This window comes from Heloderma suspectum, chromosome 5 (assembly GCF_057233095.1).
Source record: "Heloderma suspectum isolate Gila_16-S chromosome 5, 16-S_ref, whole genome shotgun sequence".
Taxonomy (NCBI): domain Eukaryota; kingdom Metazoa; phylum Chordata; class Lepidosauria; order Squamata; family Helodermatidae; genus Heloderma; species Heloderma suspectum.
In genome coordinates, this window is record NC_139462.1 from 6179467 (window position 1) to 6206350 (window position 26884).

Consider the following 26884-nt stretch of genomic DNA (forward strand, 5'->3'; position numbering starts at 1 on the left):
AATAATCTTCCCCTTCATGGATCACTGCCTTGTTGTGGCGAAGGGGCTTGCATGACTCAGTGAAGCCATAAGCTATGCCGTGCAGGGCCACCCAAGATGGACAGGTCATGGTGGAGAGTTCTGACAAAATGTGGTCCACTGGAGAAGGAAATGGCAACCCACTCCAGTATTCTTGCCAAGAAAACCCCATGGAACGTATCACAAGGCTAAAAGAGATGACACCGGAAGATGAGCCCCTCAGGTCGGAAGGTGTCCAATATACTACTGGGGAAGAGCAGAGGGTAGCGCCAGAAAGAGTGAAGCGGCTGGGCCAAAGCCGAAAGGACACTCACCTGTGGATGTGTCTGGTGGTGAAAAGAAAATCCGATGCTGTAAAGAACAATATTGTTTAGGAACCTGGAATGTCAGATCAATGAATCAAGGTAAGTTGGAGGTGGTCAAACATGAGATGGCAAGACTGAACATCGACATCTTGGGAATCAGCGAACTAAAATGGACAGGCATGGGCAAATTTAATTCAGGTGACCATCATATCTACTATTGTGGGCAAGAATCCCACAGAAGAAATGGAGTAGCACTCATAGTCAACAAAAGGGTGGGAAAAGCAGTACTGGGGTACATCCTTAAAAATGATAGAATGATCTCAGTACGAATCCAAGGCAAACCATTCAACATCACAGTAATTCAAGTCTATGCCCCAACCACTGATGCCGAAGAAGCTGAGGTTGATTGGTTCTATGAAGACCTACAACACCTTCTAGAACTAACACCAAAAAAAAGATGTCCTCTTCATCATAGGGGATTGGAATGCTAAAGTAGGAAGTCAAGAAATCACTGGGATAACAGGCAAGCATGGCCTTGGTGTACAAAATGAAGCAGGACAAAGGCTAATTGAGTTTTGCCAAGAGAACACGCTGATCATAGCAAACACGCTTTTCCAACAGCACAAGAGATGACTGTACACATGGACATCACCAGATGGTCGATATCGAAATCAGATTGATTATGTCCTTTGCAGCCAAAGATGGAGAAGCTCCATACAGTCAGTCAAAACAAGACCTGGAGCTGACTGTGGCTCAGATCATGAGCTGCTTCTTGCAAAATTTCGGCTTAAATTGAAGAACGCAGGGAAAACCACTAAACCATTCAGGTACGACCTACATCATATCCCTTATGAATATACAGTGGAGGTGAGGAATAGATTTCAGGGATTAGACCTGATAGACAGAGTGCCTGAGGAACTATGGACGGAGGTCCATAACATTATTCAGGAGGCAGCAACGAAATCCATACCAAAGAAAAAGAAATGCAAGAAAGCCAAGTGGCTGTCTGAGGAGGCTTTACGAGTAGCTGGGGAAAGAAGGGAAGCGAAAAGCAAGGGAAAAAGGGAAGATATATCCAACTGAATGCAGAGTTCCAGAGAATAGCAAGGAGAGACAAGAAGGCCTTCTTAAATGAACAATGCAAAGAAATTGAGGAAAACAACAGAATGGGAAAGACTAGAGATCTCTTCAAGAAAATCGGAGATCTCAAGGGAACGTTTTGTGCAAAGACGGGCATGATAAAGGACAAAGAAGGCAGGGACCTAACAGAAGCAGATGAGAATAAGAAGAGGTGGAAAGAATACACAGAAGAACTATATAGGAAAGATCTGAATGTCCCTGATAGCCATGATAGTGCGGTCACTGAACTTGAGCCGGACATCCTCGAGAGTGAAGTCAAGTGGGCCTTAGGAAGCATTACTAACAACAAAGCTAGCGGAGATGACAATATGCCAGCTGAGCTATTTAAAATCCTAAAAGATGATGCTGTTAAAGTACTGCATTCAATATGCCAACAAATTTGGAACACTCAACAATGGCCGCAAGACTGGAAAAGGTCAGTTTACATTCCAATTCCAAAGAAGGGCAACGCCAAAGAGTGTTCAAACTACCGCACAATTGCGCTCATTTCACATGCCAGCAAGGTGATGCTCAAAATCCTACAAGCTAGGCTTCAGCAGTATGAGAACCAAGAACTACCGGAAGTACAAGCTGGGTTTCGAAGAGGCAGAGGAACTAGAGATCAAATCGCCAACATTCGCTGCATCATGGAGAAAGCAAGAGAATTCCAGAAAAACGTCTATTTCTGCTTCATTGACTACGCTAAAGCCTTTGATTGTGTGGATCACAACAAACTCTGGCAAATTCTTAAAGTGATGGGAGTACCAGACCACCTTACCTGTCTCCTGAGAAACCTGTACGAGGGTCAAGAAGCAACAGTAAGAACCAGACATGGAACAACTGATTGGTTCAAAATTGGGAAAGGAGTATGACAAGGCTGCATATTGTCACCCTGCTTATTTAACTTATATGCAGAGTACATCATGAGAAATGCCGGGTTGGATGAATCAGAGTTTGGAATTAAGCTTGCTGGGAGAATTATCAACAACCTCCGATATGCAGACGATACCACCCTAATGGCAGAAAGTGAAGAGGATCGAAAGAGCCTCTTGTTGATGGTGAAAGAGGAGAGTGCAAAAGCTGGTTTGAAACTCAACATTAACAAAACGAAGATCATGGCATCTGGCCCCATCACGTCCTGGCATATAGAAGGGGAAGAAATGGAAGCAGTGACAGATTTTACTTCCTTGGGCTCCAAGATCACTGCAGACGGTGACTGTAGCCATGAAATTAAAAGACGCTTGCTCCTTGGGAGGAAAGCTATGGCAAACCTAGACAGCATAGTAAGAAGCAGAGACATCACCTTGCCAACAAAGGTCCGTCTAATCAAAGCTATGGTTTTCCCAGTAGTAATGTATGGCTGTGAGAGCTGGACTCTAAGGAAGGCTGAGCGCCGAAGAATTGATGCTTTCGAACTGTGGTGCTGGAGAAGACTCTTACGAGTCCCCTGGACTGCAAGGAGGTCAAATCAGTCCATCGTAAAGGAAATCAACCCTGACTGCTCATTGGAAGGACAGATACTGAAGCTGAAACTCAAATACTTTGGCCACCTAATGCGAAGAGAAAACTCCCTGGAAAAGACCCTGATGCTGGGAAAGACTGAAGGCAAAAGGAGAAGGGGACGGCAGAGGATGAGATGGCTAGGTAGCATCACCGATGCAATGAATATGAACTTGAGCACACTCCGGAAGAGAGCGCAGGACAGGAAGGCTTGGCGTGCTATGGTCCATGGGGTCACGAAGAGTCGGACACGACGGAACGACTGAACAACAAAAGGGGGTTAGTCAAATTCCTGAAGGAAAAGGCTATCAATGGCTACTAGTCTTGATGGCTATGTGCTCCCTCCAGATCCAGAGGCAGTGATGTACACCAGTTGCTGGGAGGGTACTGTTGCACTCATGCCCTGCTTGTGGGTTACCTGTGAGCAGCTGGTCGGCCACTGTGTGAACAGAATGCTGGACTAGATGGACCCTTGGTCTGATCCAGCAAGGCTCTTCTTATGTTCTTATGTTCTAATGTATGTACAAGTCAGTGTGAAAATGTATATATCTTAATTAAGTGATTCAGAGTTCTGACATCTCATTGATTGATGTGTGTAATATGTATTGCATTGCTCTTATTTTATAGTGGGAAATATGTTTTAGGGCAATTGTATTAAAAGAATATCAACTTAATTAACAAAGGGAAAAGAAAACCCCCTCAGCAGAAAGTAGATTGAAATGGCAGTGCAATCAGTGTGGTGTGTGGAGGAAGACAAGAGGCTTTGACAAGCCTTGAAGTGATGTCACCACATGGAGTAGCCAAACTGGAGCATGTGACTAGTGCAGTGGTCCTCCACAGCAAAGCATCTGCAGTTGGTGGGCTGACTAGGGCCCCATCGCACCTCCACAGGAAGAACATTCAGTGTTTTGAGTGTGCGGTAACCATGATCGAGCCACAACAGGTTCATTTCTGTGGGCAGTACTAACAAAGCAGTACTTATTGGTGGAGGAATAGAGCAGCAGTTTCTTTGGCACTTGGGGATCCACTTTGGCAGTGGCACTGATGACAAAAAAGGGGATGGGGAATATTTGATGGAAGGCAAGTCAGTGATGGCCGTTGTTTGGCGCTTGCCAGGGTCTTGTACACCCGAAGTGTCAAGTGGGATGGGAATCAAGGCAGAGGGGCAACCGAGGTCTCCGCCAGGCCCCACTGCCCTGTGTTTCAGGAGAGCTGATTCAGGCAACTGCAGTGCTTGGGTGAGGTTTTCCCTCCTGCCGTTCCTGGTGTGTCAAGCAGGCATGCAGATTGTTCCAACTCTGGGAATGAGTATTTTCTAGGCGATCTGGGTCCAACAGTGGCGTTGCGATCTGTAGTGACCATGGGTCACACCTGCTGGGACAGTGTGGCGCCCACAGCATCAGTGCCCAGAGCCAAGTCTCCTCGTAGACTGGACTGGAACGCACAAGCACTGCTGCACCCACAGCACGGCCCACAGCTGGCTTTGGGTAGAGGCTCAATTGGGAAGGATCATGGGCATCTCAGCTCTCTCAGGGGAACAGAAAGGGCATAAAAGTTTTTGACAACAGTGATAACTAGTGAAGCCAGGACAACTCTGTGGGTCTTTCTGCATCTCTAACGCTTGCAGTCAAGCAGTGCCTGTGCCTTGGAAAGGTCCGTCCAGGTACCCTGGAGCAGGCATGTCTAACCTCAAGCCCACGGGCCAAATCTGACCTATCTGGGATCCCTGTTTGGCTCTCCAAGGTTCCCCAAAGGCTACACCCCTTCCCCTGGCTCCACCCCTTTCCCCACAACTGCTTGGGGTTTTGCTTGCATTTATATAGCTCAAATTTAAGCTAAAATATGCTGATATTAGTATTTGGCCCCACCCCTTTTTGCCTTTGGCCCCACCCACAAGTGGCATGTGGCCCCTGAGAGCCTCCCCAAAACTGAATTTGGCCCTCTGACTGAAAAAGTGTTGACACGCCTGCTCTGGATGAGGATCATGTGGCTTAGGTAATCTACTGTGGTCAAAACAAGAAAACATTTCCCCAACATGGCACCTAAAAGTTTTTCTCAGAGCCAGTGCAAGGATCTTCCAGGAAGGTTCTACATAAGCCTTCCCTAACCTGGTGCCTTCTAGGATGCTTTGAACTTCAAGTCCCATCAGCCTGCGCCAGACCCCTGATAAATCTGACCCCATCCAGCATGCTGTTTCCCACAGTGGCCACCTAGATGCCTCTGGGAAGCTCCTCTCCTTCTGTTCATGAAGGAGAGGAGTAGGAAGCAACAGGTAAGTGACATAGAGCCTGAAAAAAGATACTGTATGTGTAGGCAACCAAAAATGGGCTTGAAAATTATAATTCTGTGAAGGATTACTTCTGCCTTTTATGTACGGCAATGTTCTGCTCACCTCCTCGTCTTCAGATGCAATACAAACCAACTGGGCCTCTTCCCCCAAACACAATTGTTTTGACTCTTCCCAGGGGCGTGCCTTCTTTTCAAATAAATAGATGGCCCCTTTAAAATGTATCCAGTCTAGACGAAGCTTTTTAGCGATGTCCTCTATGACCCAAATCAGGATTGGGCGAGAGACAGAGACAGAGACAGAAAGACAGAGAATAAGAGAAGGATTTAGTAGCAGCTTGAAGGGTGTGTGTGTGTGTGGGGGGTATATCTATGTCTATATATGAAAGATGAAGAACCTTTCCATTTAAGACCAAAGTTAAGGTGATTTCATGTTGACTCAAGTTCCACAAAGCCAGGAAATTGGAAGCTAGGGTTGATGCCTTCACAGTCCTGCTCCATGATCACAAATTGTGCTTGCTTGCAACTTACCTTCCATGCACCCTCATTTTCTTGGTTTTTCAGGTCCAAATCCAGATGGGGAAGATGGAGTGCCTGGGACCAGAAAGATGCCCACATTGTTCTGGCCCTGTACTGCTTTATAAAGCATTCGAGCTCATGGAATCCTCCTGTGTGTTGACCCATGCGTCTATGTTGCACAATCTGTGACATCACACAGCCTAGTTACTGACCATGGGCCCGTCTGTTAAGGCATCAGACTAAGCTTAATGGAAATACATTATTGTAATGTTCTGAAGAACAAAAGTAAATCAGAAACTAAAAACAAAACACAAACATATCATTAACTGAGTAGATGTGTACCAGTGATTATGTGCCTGCCTGTTCAGAAATGCAGCTCCTGGCTTACCTGGGGAGCAAGGTTATGGTGGTGCTTGCTCCCAACCAGGAAGGTGGCCACATTGCTGCAGCTGAGCTGAGTGCTCAGCTGCATGGGAGACCCAGGAGCCACTCAGGGCTACATTGGCTCACTGGCAGACTGGCAGACTGGATGGAAAATTTCCCCCTTCTGGTCCACCAAGAGCCTGTAAGAGCTGGGCTTCCTAAATGGCTTTGATGCTGTCATCATTGACTTCGCCACCAACGCACCCACTCAAAGGCAGCTAATTTCTTGGTAGTGTTTGTTGCCAGTTAATGGGGCTGGAAAGGAATTTTATCTGCACATCAATTGGCACTAAGGTGCAGGGTTTCAACCTTCCCCATTGCAAGAATATTAACCTAGTGATATATGATGGATTTCCATGGCCTGACAAGTATACGTGCAGGGTCAAGCTTTTAATTGTTAATCACAATGACTTATGCACAGGAGGCATTGGGCTGGAACCATTTGTAAGAGGAATGAGATTGGAATCCCATTTACCCCCTTCATTGGGGGGGGGTTCCCTTAAAGAGCCTTGTTGGGGGTGGCATGAAGTCTAAGCTCAGTGTGGGGTTGCAATCCAGCCACATCCCAAAGTGGCAGCAAGTAGAGATGGCACAGATGCCCGACTGGGTCTGGGAGTCTGTCGGGCTCCCCACACCCACACTCCCAGACCACATCCACCAAGCCTCTGGCCTCACTCACCCCCACTCGTACCTTCCCAGTTGTTCCCTGCACTCACCCAGACCTGTCCACAAGCACCCGCATAAACGAAGCTGGAAAAGCTTGATCTATGCAATATTAGAGGCATATGTAAATAGCTTATTTTCTCCTCTAGAACTGTGTACGTCAAGCTTTCCCAGCCCGAATCTGAGCATATTTAAATATGTGCATTTTTAATGACCTCCTTTTTTCTGTAAAAATAAGTTTGGTAAAACGGCGGGCACTAGCGCACAGGATCCAGGGTGCGTGGGGGTGACTTGGCAAACTTGTGGGGTCTCGAGTGCAGGCCCGGGGAGGCTCAGGCCTCTTCAGCAAGCATTTCAGCAAGCGCCCACCAATACTGGGTGGGCCACAGGGGTAGGTTCATCCATCCCTACGAGCAAGGGGACCACTTCATCAGTCTGTGCTGTGCTTTGAGCCCCTGACTCCCCACCCACTCTATTCCAAGCTGAAATCAATAAAGTTGTGGCCAATTATATATATTCCTGCCTGTGCCAAGGAACAAGCCTTAAATCCTGATACCTTCTGGACACCTTTCATGTGGGGGCAAATCTCAGGCCTCATGCCGTGGCCAGGAGTGCTTTTGCTCAGTGTGAACAGGTGCGCACACTGGTTCTATTCCAGGTGTGCTGGGACATGGTTACAATCCTACATGCGTTAATTACATTTGAGTGGACTCCTGCAATGCACTCCCTGTCGGGTTGACCTTGAGGACCCCACAGAAAGCTGAACTGGAACAAAATGCTGCTGCTAACATCATGAGCAGTGCTAAGCGTCGGGATCATGGGACCCCTTTACTGCGTCATCTGCGCTTGCTGTGGCCCTTTTCCAACTCACGGTGCTGGTTGTCACCTGTAATTTACAGCCCTGAACAGCCTGGCACCAGACACTGGGAGGATCACCTCCTCCTCCCATGTGGATCTTGAAGGACAAGCCACTGCCTTCTGCATTTGGTGGCAAGGCAAGCAGCAAGAGTACTCTGGGGCAGCATCCGTACGGGGATCTCCCTGGCCCTTGTGTCCCACCAGTGCTTGAAGACGTTCTCTTTTTCAGCAAGCCCTTGATTTTAGTTTTCAATGCTGTGTTTGCTTGCTTGTTTGTTTTTAGTGTTCCACTTGTCTTATTTTTCTGCATTTATTTCATTTGTCAGGATTGCATTGTTGTTATTTTTTCTGTATGTTTTGTTAGCCTCTTTCAGCACTGCTGATGGAAGGATAAAGTGGAATATAAATTTTACCATAAATGAATGCAAATATGCTGGTTTGAGCCAAACCTGCTTCTCAGAAGCAGCTTGAGCTTCAGCTAGAATCCCAAGAAGTATCATTTCAGGACTCAGGATGGGTTCCCCCTTCCCTCTGACTCTTAAGCATCACAGTCTCTTCACTTACCAAATGCAACATTCAGTTCATTGATTTTTAAGGCCCACGTGGCCAACGTATCTGCTAATTTCTGAGCTTCCATTAGCATTTCTTGATCTGAAAGGTTTGCAACAGATTGTTTCAGTGGGATCTTAAAAAGCTCTCCAAATATATTTTTTAAATCCTAATGCCAACATCCTCTCCCACACTAAAATGAAACAAGAAGGAAAACTCAGACACTGAGCTGTGGAAATAGGAGCACTCTTGGTTCTCAGTGGCTTGGATCTTTGGTGGGGGGGAGGCTTAGGTCCTACCCAGGTGGGTTCCCCAAGTTCATCCCTTCAATTTTTATCAAGAAATAATGTTGCAGCAATGATAAGGTGTGTCTTTCTCCCCTTACACTGGGCTTCTCTACAGCAGGCCTTTTATTCTGCAACTTTTACCGGGGCTTCTGCTTCTGGATTCTTTGTGGGATTAAGATTGGCCCTTTACATGCACTTCCTCTCCCCCCCGCCACCTCGGGGGATTTCATTTCTCTACGACTTATTTATTATTAAATTTATTAATCGCCCAGCCACTCTGGGCGATGTACAGCATACAATAAAACAGTTTAAAACAATAAAATTCTACAATAAAAACATTTTCTAAAATACCCTAACCCACCCCAAATGCCTGCCTGAACAACCACATTTTTAATGCATGGCGGAAGCTCATTAAAGCGGGGGCATGGCGGAGTTCCCTAGGGAGGGAGTTCCACAGAGTGGGGGCCACCACAGAAAAGGCCCTCTCCCTCGTCCCCACCAGTCTAGCTGCCCTGGCTGATGGGACAGAGAGAAGGCCATCTGAGGCTGATCTTGTTAAGCGGCCTGTCTGGTGCTGCTGGAGGCACTCCTTAAGATAGGCTGGGCCGGAACCAAATAGGGTTTTAAAGGTCAAAACCAATACCTTGAATTTGGCCCGGAAAACAACTGGTAACCAGTGCAACTCCTTCAGCACCGGAGTGATGTGATCTCGCTGGCGGCTGCCTTTAATCAGGTGAGCCGCCGCGTTCTGTACCAGCTGCAGCTTCTGAACCATCTTCAAGGGTAACCCCACGTAGAGCGCATTACAGTAGTCTAAACGAGAGGAGACCAGGGCATGTACTACCGATGGGAGCAGATGGTCGGGAAGGAAGGGGCGCAGCCGCCGTATCAGATGGAGTTGATACAGCGCTGTCTGGCTCACAGCTGACACCTGAGCCTCCATGGACAGCTGGGAGTCCAAAATGACCCCCAGGCTGCGGACCTGGTCTTTCAAGGGTAGCCGTACCCCATTCAGCACCAGGTCAACATCCCCCAGCCTCCCCTTGTCTCCCACCAAAAGTACCTCAGTCTTGTCAGGGTTCAGCTTCAGCTTATTCCTCCCCATCCAGCCACTCACCATCTCCAGACATTTGGACAGGGATTCTACGGCCAACCTCGGTGAAGATTTGAACGAGAGGTAGAGCTGCGTGTCATCCGCATATTGATGACACTGCACCCCAAACCTCCTGATGATAGCCCCCAGTGGCTTCACATAGATATTAAATAGCATTGGAGAGAGGATGGAACCCTGTGGCACCCCACAAGTGAGTGGCCATGGACTTCTATATGTTTCATTACACAGCCACTAGATGGTGTTCTGGTATAGCTGCAGTAATAGTTGAACTCTGTAATTACACAGAGGGATTCAAATCACCATTTTTAAATACTGCATTTCCTCCATTACAACTAAAGCTGCAGAAATGGTCACAAAGCATGGGAGAAGCCCTGGAGGTTGATGACATCATGTAAGGGACCCGCAAACGTCCATGAGTAACCAATCTTGATTGCAGGATAAAAGCCTGGTGTAGAGAAGCCTAGCTTTGGCCTCATGAATACCTTACTGAAAGGAGAGTGGTGTGTCTATCTCTGTGAAGAGTACACACTGATATACTGCAAATCCCAAAGGACCCTTGCAATGTACATGCCCAGCATTGCATATTGGCCTTTAAGTAACTAAGCACTTTATGACAGCAAATGGTGTGAAATACACTAATTACAGCCATAATTTGCCCAAGATACTAATTACAGCTCCAATTGGGGTATCTTGCCCTGTTTAAACAGAAAAAAAAGCTGGGAGAATTCTGGAGGACGCTCTGGCATGGAGAGCTGCACACTCCCAGGAATGCAACCTCATTGGGGTCCATGGCAGATTTCTCCATCATACAATGTCAGAGAAATCCGCAACAGAACCAAATGAGTTCAGATTTTCATGAATCTGACCCACAGATTCCACAGAGAACCAGCTTTTCCCCTGTCAGGTGGATTCTGAGAATTTGTGGACTGTTTTTCTAACCTTTGGGAATTTCACGAAAATTTTGTTGTAGGAAAATACTCATTTAAACACACACACACATACACACACACACCCCTGCCAAAATGGTGCATTTCCCTCATAGGCCAAAGCCTGAAAATGTGCAGGGGGGGGGGGATTTGTGCATGTTTTTATTGTGAGTTTTAACAAAACAAACAACCCCCCAAAAAATAACAAAATTAAAAAATTAAAAATATAACAACATATTCTAAAATCATCACTTTCAAATATTACAATATTATTGGCAGAAAAAAATAGAGAGAGAAAGAATAAGTTATACATAAACTTTAAAAGGAGACCAGATATCCAAATATAAGGCTTTTTGCAAGTTGTGCCTATATACCACTCTTTCAAATGTTGCTAGCATTGTTAAGTCCTCAGTCATTGTATTACAGTTGGTGAGCTTTTATCGTTCCAGATGGTCAATATCGAAATCAGATTGATTATGTACTTTGCAATCAAAGATGGAGAAGCTCTATACAGTCAGTGAAAACAAGTCCTGGAGCTGACTGTAGCTCAGATCATGAGCTACTTATTGCAAAATTTCGGCTTAAATTGAAGAACATAGGGAAAACCACTAAACCATTCAGGTATGACCTAAATCATATCCCTTATGAATATACAGTGGAGGTGAGGAATAGATTTCAGGGATTAGACCTGATAGACAGAGCACCTGAGGAACTATGGATGGAGGTCCGTAACATTGTTCAGGAGGCAGCAACGAAATCCATCCCAAAGAAAAAGAAATGCAAGAAAGCAAAGTGGCTGTCTGATGAGGCTTTACAAGTAGCTGAGGAAAGAAGGGAAGCAAAAAGCAAGGGAGAAAGGGGAAGATTTATCCAACTGAATGCAGATTTCCAGAGAATAGCAAGGAGAGACAAGAAGGCCTTCTTAAATGAACAATGCAAAGAAATCGAGGATTCTATTGTTTTAGAATGGGAAAGTCTAGAGATCTTTTCAAGAAAATCGGAGATCTCAAGGGAATGTTTTGTGCAAAGACGGGCATGATAAAGGACAAAGAAGGCAGGGACCTAACAGAAGCAGATGAGATTAAGAAGAGGTGGCAAGAATACACAGAAGAACTATACAGGAAAGATCTTAATGTCCTGGATAGCCATGATAGTGCGGTCACTGAACTTGAGCTGGGCATCCTAGAGAGTGAAGTCAAGTGGGACTTAGGAAGCATTAGTAACAACAAAGCTAGAGGAGATGACACTATTCCAGCTGAGCTATTTAAAGTCCTAAAAGATGATGCTGTTAAAGTGCTGCACTCAACATGCCAACAAATTTGGAACACTCAGCAGCGGCCACAAGACTGGAAAAGGTCAGTTTACATTCCAGTTCCAAAGAACGGCAATGCCAAAGAGTGTTCAAACTACTGTACAATTGCGCTCATTTCGCATGCCAGGAAGGTGATGCTCAAAATCCTACAAGCTAGGCTTCAGCAGTATATGAACTGAGAACTACCAGAAGTACAAGCTGGGTTTCGAAAAGGCAGAGGAACTAGAGATCAACAACATTTGCTGGATCATGGAGAAAGCAAGAGAATTCCAGAAAAACATCTATTTCTGCTTCATTGACTACGCTAAAGCCTTTGATTGTGTGGATCACAACAAACTGTGGCAAATTCTTAAAGAGATGGGAATACCAGACCACCTTACCTGTCTCCTGAGAAACCTGTACGAGGGACAAGAAGCAACAGTAAGAACCGGACATGGAACAACCGAGTGGTTCAAAATTGGAAAAGGAGTACGACAAGGCTGCATATTGTCACCCTGCTTATTTAACTTATATGCAGAGTACATCATGAGAAATGCCAGGTCGGATGAATCACAGGTGGGAATTAAGATTGCCGGGAGAATTATCAACAACCTCAGATACACAGACAATACCACCCTAATGGCAGAAAGCGAAGAGGATCTAAAGAGTCTCTTGTTGAGGGTGAAAGAGGAGAGTGCAAAAGCTGGTTTGAAACTCAACATTAACAAAACGAAGATCATGGCATCTGGCCCCATCACTTCCTGGCATATACGTAGAAGAGGAAGAAATGGAAGCAGTGACAGATTTTATTTTCTTGGGCTCCAAGATCACCGCAGACGGTGACTGTAGCCATGAAATTAAAAGGTGCTTGCTCCTTGGGAGGAAAGCTATGGCCAACCTAGACAGCATAGTAAGAAGCAGAGACATCACCTTGCTGACAAAGGTTCATATAATCAAACCTATGGTTTTCCCAATAGCAATATATGGCTGTGAGAGCTGGACTATAAGGAAGACTGAGTGCCGAAGAATTGATGTCTTCGAACTGTGGTGCTGGAGAAGACTCTTACGAGTGCCCTGGACTGCAAGGAGGTCAAATCAGTCCATCCTAAAGGAAATCAACCCTGACTGCTCATTGGAAGGACAGATACTGAAGCTGAAGCTCCAATATTTTGGCCACCTAATGCGAAGAGAAAACTCCCTGGAAAAGACCCTGATGCTGGGAAAGATTGAAGGCAAAAGGAGAGGGGGACGGCAGAGGATGAGATGGCTAGATAGCATCACCGATGCAATGAATATGAACTTGAGCACACTCCAGGAGAGAGCGCAGGACAGGAAGGCCTGGCATGCTATGGTCCATGGGGTCACGAAGAGTCGGACATGACTTAACAACTGAACAACAACAACATTGTAGTATCAGTCTTTTAGCAGCCAAGAAAGTGCAAATGATCCATTTACACTGACCATGTGTTACATTCCAAAAAGCTAGTAAGTAATTTCAGAGAATATTTACATCAGTAAATACTAGAGCTTTCCAACACAAAATTTATCCATATAATAACTTCCTCCCAAAAGGAAGCAACTACCAGGCATTTCCAAAACCTATGAATAAGGGAAGCGTTAACTGCATTACACCTCCAACAATTAGCCAAGTTTGACAAACCTTTGTTAATGAGATGTTGTGGCATCCAATAGATCCAAAAGAAATGTTTTTTGCTGAATAAGGCGTAACTGAAGATAGATTTATTTATTTATTTATTTTCTTAATCGCCCATCTGGCCGGTCACCCGGCCACTCTGGGCGATGTACAATGGTACAATTTAAAACAGCAAAATTATACATTGATAGATCCATAGAGATATCCAGTACAGACACCAAAACAGAAGTCAATTGATTAGACAAAAGAGGACACTCCAATTCCCTGTTCCATTCCTGCTGTAGACCCCATGTATCATATTTATTCATTGAGAATAAGTATTTATAAACATGAATCATAGGACGATATGTCTGGTCAGCTTCAATAAGTGTTTCCAATAGCAAAGGAGCCTCCAAGGTAGGGATGTACGAAAATCACTTACCTTTTGCAGATTATGTTTATGGTGGGGGGAGGTGTTCCATCCCTCCCCCCAGAATCCTGGATGGGGTGGAGGCGCTCCGTTCCTCCCCCCCGGAATCCTCCTTGGCCGGCTGTGCTCCGCGGCGGCTCTGCAGAGCAGCCGGCCAGGCCCAGCCAGGCCAGAGCCATCCGCAGCCAGATTTCCGGCCGCGGAAGGCTCTGGGGGGAAAAAAACAACAACCGCGTACGCAAATGGTGGTGGCTATGGCCGCCGCCATTTGCGTTCCTTATTTTTGACGTCTTAATGTACGTAAATATTTACGTAGACTAAGACGGCAAAAATAAAGGGAACGCAAATAGCGTAGCGGACGCTATTTGCGTTCCCCTTATTTTCGCTGTCTTAGTCTACGTAATTATTTATGTAGACTAAGACGGCCCAAAATAAGGAACGCAAATGGCGGCGGCCGTAGCCACCACCATTTGCGTAAGCCTTTTTTTTTACCCAGACCTTTTAGGCTACGGAAAAACTTACATAGCCTATCACGTCGGTGTAAAAAAAAAAAAACTGCAAATGGCGGAGGCGGCAGCCGGTCGGAAGACCAGCCGCCGCAGCCACCACCGCCAGAGCCACCGCCGGAGCCGCCGCCGCCCGGAAGATCCACCCCAGGTAAGTCTTGTCCCGGGGGGATCCGCGGGAGGGGCAGGGGGGCAGGCCGTTCCGCCACAGATTTCGGGGGGCCGAATGCACTGTCATTCAGCCTCCCTGAGATCCATGGCGGAATTCTCTGCCATCCCTACTCTGAGGCAGTAGAAGTCAGCAGGACCGAATCTAGATACCAACAAATGTTTCAGTTGCAAATACTGCCATTCCGCTGTAGCAGGCAAATCAAATTGATCTCGCAAAGTTGAAAATAACAAAAACTCATCATCAACACCCACTAATTGATCCAGGGTAAACATAATTTTATGTGTCCAAGTCCACCACAGAAACATTTTCTTTCCAATTCTTAAATCTGGATTTCCCCATACAGTCTATTTAGCTTGGGGAAATGGATCAAACTGTAATTGTTGTGACATTATACGCCACACATCTCTAACTGCCAAGATCGTGGGAGGAGCTCTATCTGCCTTAATATGCCAAGAACCTAATGCCATCCATTTAGAGAGAGGCTCCAGACAGGAAGATTCCAACACTGACCAAGGTGGAAAATCAAATCTGAGTGGAAAAGACCAAAACTGAGCGTAGATCAGCAAATAAGCCCGATGGTATGTAGCAAGATCTGGAAAACCAAATCCACCCTCATTAATTGGAAGTTACATCCTTTTCAAAGCTATTCTTGGTGGAAAGGAGCCCCATAAAAATTTTCAAAACAAAGCATTATGTTTTTGGAAATATTTGCCAGGTGTAAGTATAGGGAAACCTTATATAACATAAATAATTCAAGGTATAGTATTCATCTTAAGTGTATTAACCTTACTCCATAAACTCAACTTTAAAGATGCCCATCTATCTGTATCTTGTGAAATATCATTAATCAACTTATTTAAATTTAACCTAATCATTTGAGGTATATTTCTAGAGATAATTATTCCCAAATAAGTAATAGACTCTGGGCACCACTGAAATTGCCAATTGGCTAATACACTAGAGTATAACCTATCTCCAATCAGCATTATTTCTGACTTTGACCAGTTAACTGAGCAGCCAGACAATTCACCAACAGTATTAATCAATTTCATCAAAGCTGGAACCAACAACTGGAGTTTTGAGATAAACAACAAAAGATCATCAGCATAAAGGCTAATTTTAAATTCTAAGCCAAAATGAACAAATCCATGAATACTACTATTTATTTTGTCTAATAGCACACACCAGGGGTTCCAAGCATAAGCTGAATATCAATGGGGAAAGTGGGCAACCTTGCCTAGTGCCCCGCCCAAGTTTTTAAAAAGCTGAAAATAAACCATTAGTCATTACTCTCGCTCTTGGAGCTGAATATATGATTTTGACCCATTTCAAAAATTCTATAGGAAAACCAACATTAGTCAGTGTGGTAAAAATAAATTTCCAATGAATTTTGTCAAAGGCATTTTCTGCATCCAAGGAAATGATGGCTACCTGGTCAGTTCTTTCAGGGTTTAAAGCAACTAGATCAACAAGTAATCTAAGACTATCAGCCTCCTGTCTATTTTTTTTTAATAAATCCCACCTAGTCCAGTCTAACCAATGTGGCCATAACTTGTTGCAATCTATCTGCCAAGATCGCTGTTAATATTTTGATATCTACGTTAATTAATGATATAGGTCAATAGGGTTAGCACAATAGGTATGATCCTTGCCAGGCTTAGGAATCATGACAATATAAGCATCATTTAATGATGAAGAGATGGAGCCTGCCTCAAAAATATGATTATAGAGGCAGTACAACTTTGGAGCTGAAAAATGGAGAATGTTTTATACCACTCAATTGGGAATCCATCTGGACCAGGTGATTTCCCAGTGTTCATTTTCATAATTGCATTTATAATTTCCTCTAAACACAGAGGAGCTAAAAGGAGCTATTGTTGTGAAGAATCTAAGCATGGAAGATTAATATGAGACAAAAAAGCATCCATATCTTGCTCTGATATCTTGCTACCTACTATACTATAGTATACTATATACTATATACTATATACTATATACTATATACTATAGTATATAGTATACTATATATACTATATACTATATCTACTATATACTATAGTATATAGTATACTATATACTATATACTATAGTAGTACTATACTATAGTAGTACTATAAATATCAGAATAAAACTTTAGAAATTGTGTATACTTTGCCACTCTCATCTTTCACAGCTGAAATGACATTTTGATGTTGATGCTGTTTAAGATGATGTGCAAGGATCTTACTAGGACATTCACCATTTTCCCAATATTTCTGTCATGAACAAGTCAGAGCAAATTATGTCTACTGTGAAAGAATATTATTCAGCTCATGCTTAGTGTTCTGCAGCTCTGTATAAAGTTGTGCAGTGGGGGAAATGGCAAACTGAGTTATAAGAGATTTCAGCTTCTTATTTAAAAGTGGCTGTTGAGCTTTTTAAAGTTTTGTTTTTTTTTTGTAGGAAGCATAAGCAATAATTTGGCCCGTTTATAAAGGCTTTGCTGGCCTCCCACTCATCGAGAAATTTTACCTCTTTGTCATGACTGGAACCTGCATTTATCCAATCAGTGTGGGCGTAATTGAACTCACCCATTATGTGACGCAAAGATGTAATAAACCACACTGTCCCATTCTGGGTTAAGTAAGTATAGTGGCCATTTGTCCTACCCAATGGCCCTCCATTTAAACAGTGTAGCTGGTGTTTATATGCAACAGAATCGAGTATTTGCTCATTTTTATTGAAGTGTCTATCTGGGATTTAGCATTATCTAAGTCAGTAACCTTATTCATTTCTTCATTATTTCCACCAGTCGAGCATTAAAATCCCCACACAACACAAAACATCTGCTCTTGGGAATGCCTCCTCAGTGCATTGTAGCACTTGTTCCAAATCCCACCAGGCATCTTTGGCATGCTGATTTATAGGTTTAGGAGGCATATATACATTCAAACAGATGACAGGGCTGACTCTTGAAACATTCACTAGTACTGTCTGAACATATCCATTATTGGTTAATTTTAAGTCTTTTATATAAAATTGTGTATCTATAGAAAGAAAGACAGCCAGGCCGCCACTTCCGCGCCCAGGCTTACATGTTTTTAGAGCTGGAAGGGCTGCTATTTTAAAGCCTTGCAGGTGAATATCATTAGCATCTATGAGCCAAGTTTCTTGTAAACATAGCAGGTCAAATGATTGCATATAGGGGGTAAATTCAGGGTCAATAAACTTATCCAGCCTGCTGTATTCCAAGAAAGAATATGCAAAAAAGACTCAGGCTGTTTGCTATTAATCTATCTGGGTTGGGAGACTTGCAGTGTCTAAACGAATGCTACCAATAGGCACCTGGGTGGTGTCATATGCTTATACCCATCCACATCAGATATTTGTTGCAAGTTTGGAATTGTGCTACCCAGTTCATGTGGTTCTAAATATCTATAAGACGCCAACCCTCTACAGCTGAGCAGAGCAGAGCGGAGCAAGCTGCTCCAGCTGGTCCAGGGACTACAGAAGCAGGCAAGCTCCCAGAGAGCGAGCGACCGGAGCAAGCGACCAGGGGGAGCAAACAGGAGTTGGCCAGAGGAGTTCAGCAGGGGAGGTCAAGGGGGAGGCCCCTAACATTTTTTTAATTATTTTTATTTTTTATTTTAACTAACTTTTTCCATTTATTTGTCTTGTAACACACACTTTCACACCAGTGGGACTCTGCTTTTAACCTCTACTGAGTAGAGGAGCAGGCACAGGCTAGTCTAGAACAATCACAAAGCTAGACACAAAAAGGGAAAAGAGGCTATGGAAGGACAAGACTCTCCAGTGGTGGTGACCTGCAAGGTGTGTGCAATGTTTGTTTTCTTGCCTGAGAACAACATGGCCTACACCTGCAACAAGTGCAAGTTGATCACGCTGCTGGAGGAAAAAGTAAGTGGACTGGAGTGGCGACTGTCGACCCTCCGGGGAATAAGAGAACACAAAGAGTTCTTGGACAGAATGGGGGAACTACAGCACCAAAGGGCAGACCAGAAGCTTGAAGAGCAACAGCAAGATGAGGCAGTGGGAAATGCTGAGGTGAAGAAAAATGGAGTAGAGGATACTCCTTGGAAAAGGGTGACAGTTAGGAGAAGAAGAACTAGACGCCACTCTACACCAGTGGAAGCAGTGGAGCTGTGGAACCGATTCCAGGTACTTGCGGATGAGACTGGAGGACAGCCTGCAGAGGAAGGATCACAGGGGAACCTGCATGAGAGTGAGCAAGAGGCTGAAGGTCAGTCAAACAGAGGCAATGAAACCCAGGCCTACAAGAAGAAGAAGAGAAGAGTGGTAATAGTGGGAGACTCCTTGCTGCGTGGGATCGAGACCCAAGTATGTCGCGAGACCCATGGACTCACCAGGTATGTTGTCTCCCGGGAGGACAGATTAGAGACGTGACTGAAAGGTTGCCTGCACTCATAAAGCCCACTGACCGGTATCCCTTTCTTCTCATCCATGTGGGAACAAATGATACCGCCAAGCGGAGCTACGAAGAGATCACGTCAGACTTTGAAGCTTTGGGAAGGAAACTCAAGGACTTTGGGGCCCAGATAGTTTTCTCATCCATCCTTCCAGTAGTTAGAAGAGGGATAGAAAGGGAACGAAAAATACTCCGGGTGAATGACTGGCTACGAAGGTGGTGCCAACGAGAGAGATTTGGATTCTGGGACCACGGGCTATACTTCCTGGAAGATGGGCTGTTGGCTAGGGATGGGTTGCACCTCACAAAGGCTGGGAAGAATGTGTTTGGCCACAGCATGAAGAATTTCATCAGGAGGGCTTTAAACTGAATCCTACGGGGAAGGGAGATGTAATGTTGGGGGTAACAATGGACGTAGGCGCATGCACTGCAATGGAGAGAACAGCTCTGATAGCGCCCAATAATAGTCTTCAGACACACATAGGAAGAAAGCCAGACTATGAAGCACATGGTCTTCGATGTCTATATACTAATGCCCAGAGTATGGGAAACAAACAGAACGAACTTGAACTCTTAATACAGGAGGGAAATTATGACCTGATAGGTATAACTGAGACTTGGTGGGATGACTCTCATGACTGGAATACAACAATTGAAGGATATAACTTGTTCAAAAAGAACAGGAGGAACAGAAAAGGAGGTGGGGTTGCACTGTATGTGAAAAATACATATCTCTGCACAGAAATACAGGAGGAGGAGCTTGGTAGCCCCATCGAGAGCATCTGGGTTGAAATAAATGGAGCAAAGAATAAAAGGAACCTGGTGGTCGGAGTCTACTACCAGCCACCCAATCAAGGAGAAGACAAGGATGAAACTTTTGAAAAGCAAATAGCCAATGTTTTAAGGAAGCATGATGTAGTAGTAATGGGGGACTTCAATTTCCCCGATATTTGTTGGGAGACAAATTCTGCAAAACATGGCCCCTCCAGGAAATTCCTGACTTGTGTGGTGGATAACTTCCTCCTACAGAAAGTAGAGGAAGGAACTAGAGGATCGGCTATCCTTGACTTGATCCTAACCAACAGAGATGACTTAGTGGATAAAGTAGCAGTTACAGGAACTCTGGGGGAAAGCGACCACGTTGTACTTGAGTTCTTGGTTCTAAGGGAAGCAAAAGCCGAGTGTAGTCAAACGCATACCCTGGATTTTAGGAAAGCTGATTTTCATAAACTCAGAACAATGATCAGTAAGGTCCCATGGCAAGCGATGCTAGCAAGAAAAGGAGTCCAAGATGGGTGGGAGCTATTAAAAAAGGAAATTCTCAAGGCACAATCACAAGCAATTCCAACAAGAAGAAAAGGTGGAAGACAACAGAAGAAGCCAATGTGGCTTCAAAAAAAGCTTAGGGATGACCTGAAAACAAAAAAGGACACATATAGGAAGTGGAAAGAAGGCCAAGTAACAAAGGAAGAGTACAGGCAGATAGCACAGAATTGCAGGGATGGTGTCAGGAAGGCTAAAGCTGAGAATGAGCTGAGGTTAGCAAGGGATGTTTAAAAACAACAAAAAGGCTTTCTTCAGCTACGTGCATAGTAAAAGGCAGAGGAAAGAAATGGTGGTTCAGCTATTAAATAAGGATGGCAAAATGATAACAGATGACAAAGAAAAGGCAGAGGTGCTCAATTCCTACTTTGGCTCAGTCTTCTCCCAAAAGAGGGTCTATGACCCCCCTGGCAAAGGCAAAGTACAGGCTGAAGGGGCAGGATTGCAGCTTGAGATCGACAGGCATATGGTCAAGGAACACCTCATTACTTTGAATGAGTTCAAATCTCCAGGGCCAGATGAACTGCATCCTAGAGACATAAAGGAACTGGCAGAAGAACTCTCAGAACTTCTGTCTATTCACTTTGAGAAATCATGGAGGACGGGGGAAGTGCCAGATGACTAGAGGAGAGTTAATGTTGTCCCTATCTTCAAAAAGGGTAAAAAGGAGGAACCTGGGAACTACAGACCAGTCAGTCTGACATCAATCCGTGGGAAAATTCTGGAGCAGATGATAAAGCAATCCATCTGGAAGCACCTTGACAACAATGCAGTGATTACTCGAAGCCAACATGGATTTGTCAAAAACAAGTCCTGCCAGACAAATCTGATCTCATTTTTTGATCAAGTAACCTCCCTTGTAGACCGTGGGAATGCTGTAGACATCATATACCTCGACTTCAGCAAAGCTTTAGACAACGTGCCCCATGATATCCTGATGAGCAAACTAGCTCAAAGTGGGCTAGATGAAACAATGATCCGGTGGATCCACAGTTGGCTACAGAATCGGACTCAAAGAGTGCTTCTCAATGGGACCTTCTCAAACTGGGGAGAGGTAACAAGTGGGGTACCGCAGGGCTCAGTCCTGGGCCCAGTGCTCTTCAACATTTTTATTAATGACTTGGAGGAGGAGGTGCAGGGAATGCTGATCAAATTTGCAGATGACACAAAATTGGGAGGGATAGCTAATACTTTGGAAGACAGAAACAAAATTCAAAGTGATCTGGATAGACTGGAGCGCTGGGCAGAAAACAACAGAATGACATTTAATAGGGACAAATGCCAAGTTCTGCACCTAGGAAAAAGAAACCAAATGCACAGTTACAAGGTGGGGGATACGTGGCTCAACAACACTACAAGCGAGAAAGATCTTGGAATTGTTGTCGATCACAAGCTGAATATGAGCCAACCATGTGATGTGGCTGCAAAAAAGGCAAATGCTATTTTGGGCTGCATTCATAGAAGCATCGCTTCCAGATCCCAGGAAGTACTAGTTCCCCTCTACTCAGCACTGGTTAGGCCTCATCTGGAGTACTGTGTCCAGTTCTGGGCACCACACTTTAAGAAGGATGCATTGCAGACAAACTGGAGAGGGTTCAGAGGAGGGCAACAAAGATGATCAGGGGACTGGAAACAAAGCCCTATGAAGAGAGACCGAAAGAACTGGGCATGTTTAGCCTTGAGAAGAGAAGACTGAGGGGAGATAGGATAGCGCTCTTCAAGTACTTGAAAGGCTGTCACAGAGAGGAAGGCCAGGATCTCTTCTTGATCATCCCAGAGTGCAGGACACGGAATAATGGGCTCAAGGTACAGGAAGCCAGATTCCGGCTGAACATCAGGAAAAACTTCCTGACTGTAAGAGCAATACGACAATGGAACCAATTACCTTGGGAGGAGGTGGGCTCTCCCACACTGGAGGCCTTCAAGACGAGGCTGGACAGCCATTTGTCAGGGATGCTCTGACTTGGATTCCTGCATTGAGCAGGGGGTTGGACTCAATGGCCTTGTAGGCCCCTTCCAACCCTACTATACTATTCTATGATTCTATGAACCCCTCGCTGGTAGGTATTGACCTGAGATAAATTCTATTTCTCTCAGAGGGGTCTATATTCTCTGTCCCCTTGAATAGACACTTCCTTTCTGTTATTTGCATAGGGATGCCTTCTTTGGGCAGCTCTACATCCATGGGTTTATCTATTCCAGTTCTACCTTGTATTTTAACTCTAAATTTAGGTGAAGTCACTTTAGAATGAGAAGGTTGATTTACAACTGATCCCCCTGTATTTTGTTGATTAAACATCTATATCTGACTTAGCTTGGTCTGTGACTTTTTTTCAAAATTTTACATTGTTTCTTATCAGGAAGTTTATGGAAGGTGGTTATCAGATCTTCCTTTTCTGGCTCAGTCCAATCCAGATGATCTGAAGCTGGGCTCTTGGAACCTGTTTTACTCCAATCTGATATTACCTGAAGAGGGCCCTTAAAACTTTCCGTCAATACTATTTTGTCTCGTGGGCACTGTGATCGGTTCATCCCACCGAATTAGATCATCACAGCCACCTGAGTTAAAAGTGGGTCTAGTTGAAAGAGGAGAGAATGATTTCCTTCCTATGTCCTCCTTTTTAGATACCAACAGGTAGGGGTGTCAGAGAATTTCTCGCCGAAACTTCGGGGGGGGGGAGTGCCAACATATTCGGCCCCCCGAAGTAGTTTCAGGGAGAAATTCTCCGCACCCCCCCACCCCCCGCACTCCCACCCCGGGATTGGACTTACCTTTCCCGAATGTCGCACCCGTTGGCGGGTCGCAGCGGCGGGTCGGCAGGGCTTCGACAGGGGCGGGGGCGGCAGCCGGTCTTTTGACCGGCTGCTGCCGCCGCCATTCCAAGAAAAGTAAAAAAAAAAAAAACGCCCCCGTGATAGGCTACGTGACGATTAACGTAGCCTATCACGGCTAGATTTGCAAAGTCAGACGTGATAGGCTACGTAAATTGTCACGTAGCCTATCACGGGTGACTTAAAAAAAAAAAGCGCGTACGGCTAATGGCGGCCCCCATAGGGAGCCGCCATTTGCATTCCTTATTTGGTCGCTGTAGTCTACGTAAAGATTACGTAGACTACGGCGAAAATAAGGGCAACGCCCTTATTTACGTAGACTACAGCGTAGACTACGTAGATTACGTAGACTACAAAAGATTTACGTAGACTACAGCGACCAAATAAGGAACACGAATGGCGGCTCCCTATGGGGGCCGCCATTTGCGTACATGCTTTTTTTTTTTTTAAGTCACCCATGATAGGCTACGTGACGATTAACGTAGCCTATCACGGCTGACTTTGCAGATCTAGCCATGATAGGCTACGTTAATCATCACGTAGCCTATCACGGGGGCGTTTGTTGTTTTTTTTACTTTTTATTTCGTGGCCGGGCGAGGCAAGGCGCCTCCTCCCCGGCCTGAATTTCAGCCGGGCGAGGCAAGGCGCCTCCCCCCCGGCCTGAATTTTGGGGGGAGAAGCAAAGTGCCTCCCCCCCACCGCGAAGCAAGCTGCGAGACGAGGTAAGTGACTTTCGAGCACTCCTACCAACAGGGATCTTACTGTTGTGTCTTTAACATGTCAATGAGGGAGCACCACTTTCTGGTCTAGCTGATCTTTCTTCTCCATTAACAGTGCTGGAATTCTTTGGGAGCTAAAAATTAAAATAATTTTTGTAGCATGTCCATTACTGAAAAGCCTCTTAATTGATTTTAAATCTATATTAGCTGAAGCAGGACCCAGTAATAGTTTCAAATATTGTCTGACACAAAACACAGAGCCCCAGTTAGGGTGTGGGCCCTTGTATGGCAGAAGGTGAACGACAATTTCACATGGTCTCAATATCACCTAAGTGGAGGTACCCCAAGTTTTCTGTCAGCCAAAATGTCTCCTTTAAGACATTTAGATTATGTCAAGAATTCAAGAATATTACAAGGGGGCATATTTCACCGGTTAGTGAAAATGCATTGTGATTCCAGAAGTTATGGGTTATGTGTCTTGGGATGGGTGAAAAATTCTCTCTGTTGAAGTTTTATTTTATGGATTTCCCCAGTTTGTTTCTCCTGAGCTTTTCCAAGAGCCAGGAAAAAGGTGAATTCCAAAATCCACATTTTTCTGATCATTCTAATGCAGCCTATCTCGAGAAAAATGCACACAACAATGTGCAAGTTGGGCGAAAGCGTGCACAAAGCAGCACTTCAGAAATGTGAAGTTATTGGGAAAAGGCATACATTCAAAATGCGCATGGAAATGTCTATATTATGAAAAAATATGCACAAAAGTACAGTGGTCTTATGCTTCTTCCAAAAAGAATCACAACCTCCTGTGGAAAAGGGATGGAGGAAGACTGGCCTCGACATGGCAAGCCCGATTTCCCTGCTCATCTGGGGTCCCCGTTTGCACTGCCAGAGGGGTGCCAGCAAGGGAAGAGAAGCAGTCCAGGCTCACAGGGTGATCTGGGCAGCTTCACGAACAAGACTGCAGGCCGTACGCGAGAAGGCTCCCAGACCAAGACCCGCGACAGGCAGCGCACACCGCAAGGAAGCAAACCAGGAAACAGGGACCAGACAATGCTGGGGGCTATTTCCAAAGCCCTCACCTGCATAGCAGGATGCATGGGGTGGTTTGTCCCTCAAGTCCACGGGGGAATAGCAACGCCATGGCCAGCGGCAGTGCAGCCAGCCCTGGAAGAGACCTGCACGGGCCAGGCAGACTGCAGGACCTGGCAGATGGAAGGGGGTGCGCAGGGCCCCTATGCTGACCAGACAGGCTTCAGTAGCGAGTCAAGCTGCCAGGAGAGGGAGCCGCCAGCCAGAGAGGGCCATCCAGGCTGCCTCTGCATCAAAGAATAAACCCACCGCAGTCCTCCTGCTGTGGAGCCTTTCCGTGTTTACAGCAGGCTCCCAGATGGTGGCCACGTGATCTCCGAGAAGGGAAGTTTTCAAGGTTCAAGGTTCCATAGAGATCCATGAAACAGTGCCATCCAGTGGCTCTTTTAAGAGCATAACAATCCAACTTAAAGGAGATAGTTTGTTATTTCATAGAATCATAGAATAGTAGGGTTGGAAGGGGCCTACAAGGCCATCTGGTCCAACCCCCTCCTCAGTGCAGGAATCCAAGTCAGAGCATCCCTGACAAATGGCTGTCCAGCCTCGTCTTGAACGCCTCCAGTGTGTGAGAGCCCACCACCTCCCTAGGTAATGGGTTCCATTGTCGTATTGCTCTAACACAGTCAGGATGTTTTTCCTGATGTTCAGCCAGAATCTGGCTTCCTGTCACTTGAGCCCATTATTCCATGACCTGCACTCTGGGATGATGGAGAAGAGATCCTGGCCTTCCTCTCTGTGACAACCTTCCAAGTACTTGAAGAGCGCTATCCTATCTCCCCTCAGTCTTCTCTTCTCAAGGCTAAACATGCCCAGTTCTTTCAGTCTCTCATCACAGGGCTTTGTTTCCAGGCCCCTGATCTAGGGATGGTGGAGAATTCCGCCACAGATTTCAGTGAGGCCGAATGCACTGGCATTCAGCCCCCCGAAATCAGTGGTGGAACGGCCTGCCACCCTCCCACCCACCCCCCCGCAGATCCCCCCCGGGACGAGACTTAACTGGGGCGGATGTTCTGGACGGCGGCAACTCCAGCAGCGGCTTCGGCAGCGGCAGTGGTGGCTAGTCTTTCGACCAGCTACCGCGGCCGCCATTTGCAGTCTGGTCTTTGACGTGATAGGCTACATAAGTCTTTACGTAGCCTATCACGTCTGGATAAAAAAAAAGGGCGTACGCAAATGGCAGTATCTACGGCGGCCGCCATTTGCATTCCTTTTTTTTCGCCGTAATAGTCTACGTAAATATTTACGTAGACTATTACGGCGAAAAATAAGGAGCGCAAATGGCGGCCGCCATAGCCGCCGCCATTTGCGCACGCCGTGTTGTTGTTTTTTTACCCAGATGTGATAGGCTACATAAAGACTTATGCAGCCTATCATGGCAAAGACCAGACTGCAAATGGCGGCCGTGGTAGCCGGTCAAAAGACCAGCCACCGCTGCCACTGCCACAGCCGCTGCTGGAGTCGCCGCCGTCCAGAACATCCGCCCCAGTTTAGTCTCATTCCAGGGGGGATCCTTATTTTTGGCTGTCTTAGTCTACATAAATATTTACGTAGAGTAAGACGGTGAAAATAAAGGGGAACGCAAATAGCGTCTGCTACGCTATTTGTGTTCCCCTTTCTTGTCTTTGTCTTAGTCTACGTAAATATTTACGAAGACTAACATGGCGAAAAATAAGGAACGCAAATGGCCAATTGCCGCCGCCAATTGCGTACACCGTGTTGTGTTTTTTTTACCCAGACATGATAGGCTACGTAAAGACTTACATAGCCTATCACGGCTCCCTGGCTGGACGCAAATGGCGGCCACTACGGTGGCCGCCATTTGCATCCGCACCAGGTAGTCCGTGGCCGGAAATCCAGCTGCGAACAGCCCTGGCCTGGCCGGCTGCTCCACGGAGC

General features: G+C 45.5%; 1 protein-coding gene across 8 annotated transcripts in view; it reads right to left on the reverse strand.

Moving 5' to 3' along the window:
* LOC146343540 (C-type lectin domain family 4 member K-like) overlaps positions 1-26884 on the reverse strand; it is an 88256-nt gene that overhangs the window by 12962 nt on the left and 48410 nt on the right. For 6 of the 8 annotated variants that reach the window (XM_084860179.1, XM_084860173.1, XM_084860175.1 and 3 more), the window contains 2 exons: positions 8256-8342; positions 5335-5486 (listed from right to left, as the gene is read on the reverse strand). In XM_084860179.1, the coding sequence (XP_084716305.1) occupies positions 5335-5486; positions 8256-8342 (239 nt within the window). The remainder of the gene's footprint in view (positions 1-5334; positions 5487-8255; positions 8343-26884) is intronic. The other 2 variants (XM_084860177.1, XM_084860178.1) reach the window with 1 other exon arrangement.